Here is an 8,326-nt window from a genome sequence, read left to right as displayed (position 1 = left end):
TTATCACCCAAGCTCGTTTTAATTCCAAGCTATTTTGAAATTCACTTAAATTTTTGTTCAGCAATATTTGTTGAGATCTTGAATTCGTCGTGTGCGTGATATCTGTGAGCTTACATGTCTATTAATAAATTATATTTAAACATGATAACTAATTATCGTTCGCGCTTCGAAACTTAATTATTTATGCGGGGAAACAACCATCCAATTAATACTTTTAACATACAACTATGCTCCTTCCTGTAACGATACGCTTCTTGCGGATTCAATATTACACATCGAATACTTATCATAGTCCAAAGGCTGCAATATGATAATATGACTCCTGTAAGTAAATATTATATTGCAGTGTAAAGTTCATGGCTTTCTTTGCAAAATAATGTTGTCGACAATAGGAAACCTTGCAAAAATATTGTGTTGTTTTTACTGGAGGACTCCTAAACATACGCACATGCAGGCTCAAAACAAAGGATTTACATAGTATAACTCTGACCTTGCGACATAACACCGACAATATTTATGGAACGAAACTTTCAGATATTTTCACTAATGTCACTTAAGTTATGCCAAACAATTTTATTTCATGTAGCCAAAGGTATAAATTTTTTACCTCAATGGATACATTTTTACGGGGAAGGCTGTTGCGATGACAATAGATGTGCCCCAGTTCGTCATATACTTTACCAAACTAGACAAATTAGACAGACTACCACGTTTGCACCATGTTTGCTTTTGTAACATTGGAAAATATAGTGTTAAGAAGGTAGTTTTTGAAGTGCGCCTAACGGTTGGACGTATCTGACTGTTGTACAGTGCAAACACGAATGTATACTAGTACACTATCAAAGTAATCAAAACAAAACATCCGCCATCGAGCTTTCGGGATTATAAAAGATTAGGACACATTTATAGGGTCAGCCCATCAAATTTCTTAAATCATAATGGTAGAAAGATGCTGAATTTTGTCAAGTACCAAAGCGGTTAAATTGTATGACTGACATGACTAAGCGCACATCTCAGTGCTCTCAAAGAATATTTCTTGAACACCAGGTTCTCTCTTTGTAATTCCTGAGCCGTCTACCTGCGATATATGCCATTATGAAGAATCTGCTATTCGTTGACATTTTGTCGTTCTATGTCATAATTACTGCAGAACAGATATTTGACAGATACGTGTGACAGATTCTTGTTCTTGATTTCAATATTTATGCATCTTAATAAAAATGTGACTACTGATACATTACAGAGCCTCGACGAAAACACACAGAAGACATAGGATGACCAGTCATGTGACATAAATCTTGCCAACACTAATGCATAAGATTGATTCGGTAATTTTCATATTTATGTTTCACATGGCGTGAGTTCGAGTCAATCGATAACCTATACTACGCCAGTTGAAGTTAAGTAATCTCAATCTATTATGAACAAGTGATGTTATAAAGTAAGATATTAGATCGAACACTAACTTGGTACTTCTCCGTTAAATTACATTAACGAGATGAGTCAAACAATATGTCTATATCCGTTCAAATGCGTTAGATAGGATAGGTGAGTTGAGAATTCTTTCAATTTATTTCTGAAAAGGTTTGGCCTATAAAGACGGTGAAATTTGTGCAAAAGCATGCTTTAAACTTTTCTTTTATAATTTGATAAGAGAAAATTAGGGTCGGAGGGGTTTAAGTATGGTAGTTCGGGTTAACGAAACGAACACTTCTATATTGACCTTACAACAGTCATCTGCAGCCGTGATGGATGTATCTGATACGGAAGCAATTCCACTCAAATTTCACAAACCATGGTAAAGAAAACACTTCGGTAGTGTTAAAACAGGTTAAATGAGATATTAATGGTTATCACACAGATTCATTACTCGAAACTCATTCGCGTGGCTTGCTCATTATGTCTTACGAATTCAAAATCACAGGACGCGGCTAAATACGCGTAAACGTTTTGCAACATTATTTGTGACCAACAACATTAATGTACTTTATTTGGCAAGAGTTATGTTCATAATTATTTGATATCACCTGAATGCAGTCCGTTTAACACTTGCACGTAACAATATAAACAGTTACACGAACTGTAGTGCAGCACTTGTGATGCTTTCGTCCGCCTGATGGTAAAGTTAACTCTCACACTTTCCGACATGCAATCGCATCGCTCCTTTGTTGTGAAAATTCACCAGCGTTTCAAACTCAGCTGTCATATTGTGAACCTGATTCATGACGGCATATTTGTCGAAGTAGTGATAGTACAGTGGTTTGCCGTCTGGGTCTTCTAAGAAAGGCCAGAATCCAAAAAGATGAACTTCTTCACAGAAACTCATTGCAGCCGAAAATAGCAGTAGACCTGCAAGATAAATCATAGTTGTAACAGTGTGCAGGACATTGTCATACAAAGCATGAGATTCTTCAAATTAAGGCAGAATGCTCCTCGAGGACAGATATTTGAACTCTCAAATTTGTAAGATTCGTTTCTGAGCTACCATTTGTGAGGGCTCATTTTAAAACTGTTTTAATAAGAAAGATACACCGTCTAAGTTTTTCAGATATCGAACATGTTCCTTTTCCTAATATAGTCAGCACACTGATGGTGGCAAATATTGAATTTCAAAATCGTTATGTTGGGCAATGTGTTTCTCTGGTACCAAACTTTGCACGGCGACCCCTGAAAAATGGTGACAATTTTATTTCGGAAAAGTGATGCAAAACTTCAAATCTTTCATTTTCGAAGCGCGTAATTCCTTAAGGTCAATTTCTGTTTATCACAATGCAACAATATAATCGATTGGTTGGAAAGGAAAGTGAAGGGTACTTGACCATCACTTTATAATTACATGAGGAAATGTCATGGCAATCAAGACGCAAATTAGTCTGATGAAGATTGACTTTATATCCGTCTCTCAGTGAGATCATGTGTGATGTATTTTCTGCTGATATTCTATTTATGAATTTTACGACGAGAAGTTAATTCATAATTACTAATTAAGAATTTAACTTTGTTCTGTTCTTTGCTGTTCCTATTCCGCTGAATACTTCACTTGCTTAATTTTGCAGAGTTTACCTTTCTTGAACGTGTGAATACAAGTATTCAATATAACTGTAATTTTACTCGCCTGATGACACATAGTCTTCCTTGACATGATACTTTCTCCTAAAAAAATCTTTCACATAATAAATATAGGGGTTATAAGCAAAGAGGACATCGCTGTTGACTGACTTATGTATATCTTGTGCACGGAGGGCAAAGTCTCTATGTGTCCGGAAGTAAAACGCTGTGGTGAAGACGGTAGCGTTTTGAAATTCACCGATCAGCTCGTTCTTATACTTCTGTTTCCCTCTTTCATCGAATTTTGTGTAACTGTAATATATAATTATTAATAATGCATTACACTTTTTATGAGAGTAAATGTAATAAGACGACATACTCATATGGTATGAGTATACGATATATATGTATGTACATATATATAAATAGGTAGATAGATAGATAGATAGATAGATAGATAGATAGATAGATAGATAGATAGATAGATAGACAGACAGACAGACAGACAGACAGATAGATAGATAGATAGATAGATAGATAGATAGATAGATAGATAGATAGATAGATAGATAGATAGATAGATAGATAGACAGACAGATAGATAGACAGACAGAGAGACAGACATGCAGATATGTTGACTGCTTTAGGTAAGTATGTAGGCAGGCAAGTAGCCAGTCGGACTGAGAGATGAACAGATAAGATAGAAATATAGAGAATTAGATTGCAGATACGTAGGCGATGGACTGGTGGGGGGCAGGAGAGGACGGACGGAAAAATAGACAGACAGGCAAATACATTAGTTAAGATAGATACACACAGACACACACAGACACACACATGCACACACACATATAAGAGATAGGGTAGATATAGAGGCAAACGTACGGACAAAAACAGATATAAGGATAGTTTGAGACACGCCTGTCAGACAAATAGCTAAATATACATGTAGATAAATGAAGCGATATCCGCATGTAGATAATTATATCATTTCATAAGTGAACCGATTTCCGCATGTAGATAATTATATCATTTCATAAGTAAACTTAGATATTGTTATGCACGTATAGCTAGAACTCGTGTTTGGTTTGTTTTTGTGATGTAATGTTTGTGACAGTCAGCGTATATTTTCACCTGAGTACACTCATAAAAACGTACATATATCAACGTTTGTATGAGTGAATATACAAGTATTCTTTATGCAGCCTTTGTTTCGCCATCAGAAACTTGTTGCTTACTTAAGAATAAGTTACTTACTTAGAAATAAACATTGACTTAGTACACGTTACAAGATGTGTTTTAGCGCCAACATCATCCGTATAATTGCAGACTCTCGCCATATTAAGTCTGAAGGTAAAATCAAAAATTAAGTAATGTTAGTTTCTAACAACCATTTTAATAAAGAAAAGTGGCGAGTGCAAGACCGCGAGAACGGTGCTAAGTAGTATTGACTCAGTCAGAAAACAGTACTGCTTGAGGTCAGAGAGAATTACAACTGTTTGTCAGATCTAATTAGAGTATCTATGGTATCTTGCTGAGAGGGCCTCCTTTTCCAGACATTCAGACAATGGTGTCTTTGCTACGCACCTAGGAAAGCCAGCTCGAGTGTTCAGACATTTTCAGCGAAATGTCTACTCCCTGAAATCGTATCGTCTCATTGATTAATAACAATGGAACACGGAACCGCAAGACATACAAATAAATATTCTTTTATGTTATGGCTGATCAAAGCAGACGAATGCAACGTACGTTAAAATTACCAACACCTAAAAGAACATAATGTCTTTATCTGTAGTATTCCGAAATACAGATTAAGTAAAAAGTAGGCCAACAAGTTCATTTTAACATTCAGGACACTAACAATCCAACTATTCTTATTGATGCCTTTAAAGCACGCCTCGCTCGCCTGTAATTTTGTAAAAGAACCGTTCTTCATGTGAAAGGTCTAGTTTTGTGTATCTAGGGGTCAAGCTTAATAAGTTTATTGGAGACTTTCTTTTTTTTGGAGATATTGCTTCGCTCTAAGAGCGCTCTTCTCCTAAACTAAATAATTATTTTGCAGAAATGATCGGAACGTCTCGCTACAGACTGACATATGGCAAAACCATAGTAGCTCCTAGTAGCTCCATGTGAAAGTGAACATTATGAACAGCATTCCAGGGGTAGAAACTCAGTCCCAAACCAATGTGAATTTCAGACACAATATGAACCACGAAAAGCTCAACCACTAGACTAAGTATCATTTCAAGAGCATCATCGATAGCTCTACGACATTCGCGAGCACAACGTGAGTGGTGAATGCAAGACCGAAAACGGCTGAAAAATATTCACGAAGGCAAACAGCCCTTCGTGAAGTTGATAACTTTAGCTGTGCTCAGCGTCCTTGAGGTTCGAGCAGTTGTAGATATATTTGGTAGGCTAACATTTTGAAAACAGTCCTCCAGAACCGAACTGATTTTGCATGTAAGCTGGCCCTTCCTTGTGTGATATGAGAGCCAGAATAGGGAAGCCTGTTCATGGGAATCCAGCACGTGATGTTGTCAAATCATTCGCTCCTTGTCTCTATTAAAATAAGTAAGATTACTGGACGATGTACACAAAACACATTTAACATTTACCTGATAACAAAGTCTGCTTCGTCAATGTACTTGCCACATTTGCTTCCCAGTATAAAGCCACTGTTTCCAACAACGCTACACTTTCTAAACATGTGTTTCTTGAATGGCATTTCCTGAAAAAGAAAAACATATAGTATTAAAACCTGTCTCTTTTTCAATTACCCGTCGGGATTTCACACGATTGATTGCAACATCATGGGCTACATATACTCTGTCTTTTCGTGGTCAGGGGGCTACTGTACAAACTAAATTGCAAAGACGTTCTTGTGTGTTTTTCTCTTAAAGGACAACAGGCACTCATGCCAAAGCATCCAATTAGGTTGAATCTCACAATTTCACTACTGTTTATGTTTTCATATCAATTTTGCTTCATACATATCAATAGTTATTTAGGTAGAACGCGCGTTTGGAACAGAAATTAGGTTAGCCTTAGGGTTAGGGTTGGTGATACTAGCTTCCTCAACATGCTTCTCCCTAATATAATTGGTGCCTTAGGCATTAGGCTCTCCCCTACTCAGCGATGCCCAGCAGGCGCCCCTCTTGCATAGTCTGGCGGGGTCCGATGCAGGCGTTCCACTGAATCGACCTGCAATGGACGCGCGATTTCTGCTTCAATGGACCACACATACCATAATTTCGAGGGGAATTTCCTAGGATATCCTTCATTAGGGGAAGACTGCATTAACTTTCATGGTACCTGAAACCCGAGTCCTTGCCTGACCAACTCGGGTGACAAACGGAAGACTTTTAATCCCCCAAGGTGTCAATGTTCCATTGTTATGTTTATCTAATCCAGCTGGTGCCACTGTAGTGCCATTGTAGGAAAGGCGGGTCTGTGACATTGATCCTCTAGGGGAAGTAGTGTATTTCTAAGTTAATGGAGCTTTCCCGTTATGTTTAACTCACCATATAATTATGACAAAACAAATACTATGATCAAGTTTTGATTATGGAAGTAAAACTGAAACTCAATACAGTTTTGAAGATGTTACTGCTTGGTATACAGGACTTTCATCGCTTTAATGCGTACGCGTCCGACAGACAAATCACACTTATCATATCAAACTATGAACAAGCAGCCGCGATTTCTTTGTACCTGCACAGATGTTGTAGCCCCATACAATAGAACTGTTTGAAGATAAACCTTTCTGCAACTTGAATGGGGATTGTCATGTCGTGTATGGGCAACGATCTGTGCCGGTCAAGAGGGAACACAATTGCATTATGGTGCACATATTTTAGTTGCGTTGCTCGTCTGTCGGACACGGAAAACGATTGACGTTGTTAAAACGCGGTCGACTACTTCAAAACTATTCATTTTATCATGATTTGAGTGAGATTGCAAGATATATGAGGAGTTACCAAACAACGAGAAGGCTTTTTAAGGTGCAGCCAACAAACAATTTACTGTTTAAGAGGTCCTCATTATGATAAAATTTTTATACAGGACAAGTAATATGAACTGACTAATTTTAAGTCTAAAGGGTAATTAATTAGCTGTTCATGATTTGCCCTCAAACTGAAAATTTTGTGACTTAGCCTCCCTCACTCAAACTTCCCCACACATATTTGCCTGTTTCCCCCCCCCCCCCCTTTGTGAATTATGAAGCATCCCTGCCATTGTCGATTTCCCTGCCCTGAGAAAAAATGTACCTTAAAATGTTATCATTCCCCTGCATACATGAACGCTGAGTGAAAACCCTATAATACAGGACAATCCAGGCACGTATTCTAGCCTGTATCTAGGGTAAAGACATGTAAATAAAGGGCAATACGGAGTAATACAGGAAACACAAATACAGTCCCTGTATTTTTGCCTGAATTTACCTGTATATGCACTCTTACAAATACATTGTAATTACAGGTAAATAAAGGTTAATACAGGTTATAAATACAATCTGTATCAATCATGTATTTACCATGAATTTATATGGTTTGAATTCATCTATATCCATTCCTGTATTTGGGATGTATTTCCATGGGTTGAATTTACCATGTATTATGCCTCGATTTACCATGAATTTCTTAGTCCCAAAGAAACCTGAGTGAACCGTTTGGCTAAATGGCTTGACGCTTTGTAGAATTGAACATTCCTAAGGAATGTTTCGACTCATCCTGCCGAAGGCTTGAGACAGAAACGGACATAAAAGTGGTAACTGATTGTGTTACGGAGATATTTTATCTCAGACAATGAACCTAGCGGTCATCGACACCAGTAAAATGGTTAATTAAAACAACATATGTCAACATATGTCTGAGAAGAGTTTTACGAGAATTTTATATAGTCATAATGAGTAAAAGTGACTGTCATATCGTAGAGATGATTTTATTCAATTTATCGTTACGATGTATTTGTTGGAGCATCGGTGTTACGAAACTAAGATATTTTTTGATTTGAGCGTTATTTTTACAAAAAGTGAATGCGTATTACGATGTTGCGATTCAAGTTGCCCATTCTTTTTTCATATACTAGGCTCACGGAATTCTTTTGTGATGCTATTCTATTCTTTGCTTCTTAAGAAGTATAACAAAAAAGGGACAGAAACAGATAAATGAGAATTTATGATTATTATGCCCCTAAAGGGAGCCACACGAGGTGAAAAGGACGGGAATATTTAAGCCGTCAATCTCTGAAACTGATATGAGAAATCGGCGATTAT

General features: G+C 37.2%; 1 protein-coding gene across 2 annotated transcripts in view; it reads right to left on the bottom strand.

Annotated features, from left to right (window-relative positions):
- Window positions 1-400: 400 nt before the first annotated feature.
- Window positions 401-8,326, bottom strand: part of LOC139115886 (alpha-2,8-sialyltransferase 8E-like) — a 41,435-nt gene continuing 33,509 nt past the window's right edge. Inside the window, exons 4-7 of one of the 2 annotated variants that reach the window (XM_070678293.1) lie at window positions 5,667-5,779; window positions 4,306-4,395; window positions 3,116-3,360; window positions 401-2,349 (exon numbers count right to left, since the gene is read on the bottom strand). In XM_070678293.1, the coding sequence (XP_070534394.1) occupies window positions 2,126-2,349; window positions 3,116-3,360; window positions 4,306-4,395; window positions 5,667-5,779 (672 nt within the window). In that variant the 3' untranslated portion in view covers window positions 401-2,125. The remainder of the gene's footprint in view (window positions 2,350-3,115; window positions 3,361-4,305; window positions 4,396-5,666; window positions 5,780-8,326) is intronic. The other variant, XM_070678292.1, reaches the window with a different exon arrangement.

Source organism: Ptychodera flava, chromosome 17, assembly GCF_041260155.1.
Source record: "Ptychodera flava strain L36383 chromosome 17, AS_Pfla_20210202, whole genome shotgun sequence".
NCBI classification, from domain to species: domain Eukaryota; kingdom Metazoa; phylum Hemichordata; class Enteropneusta; family Ptychoderidae; genus Ptychodera; species Ptychodera flava.
Note: the sequence above shows the minus strand (reverse complement) of the source record. Positions and strands in the feature narration are given on the sequence as shown.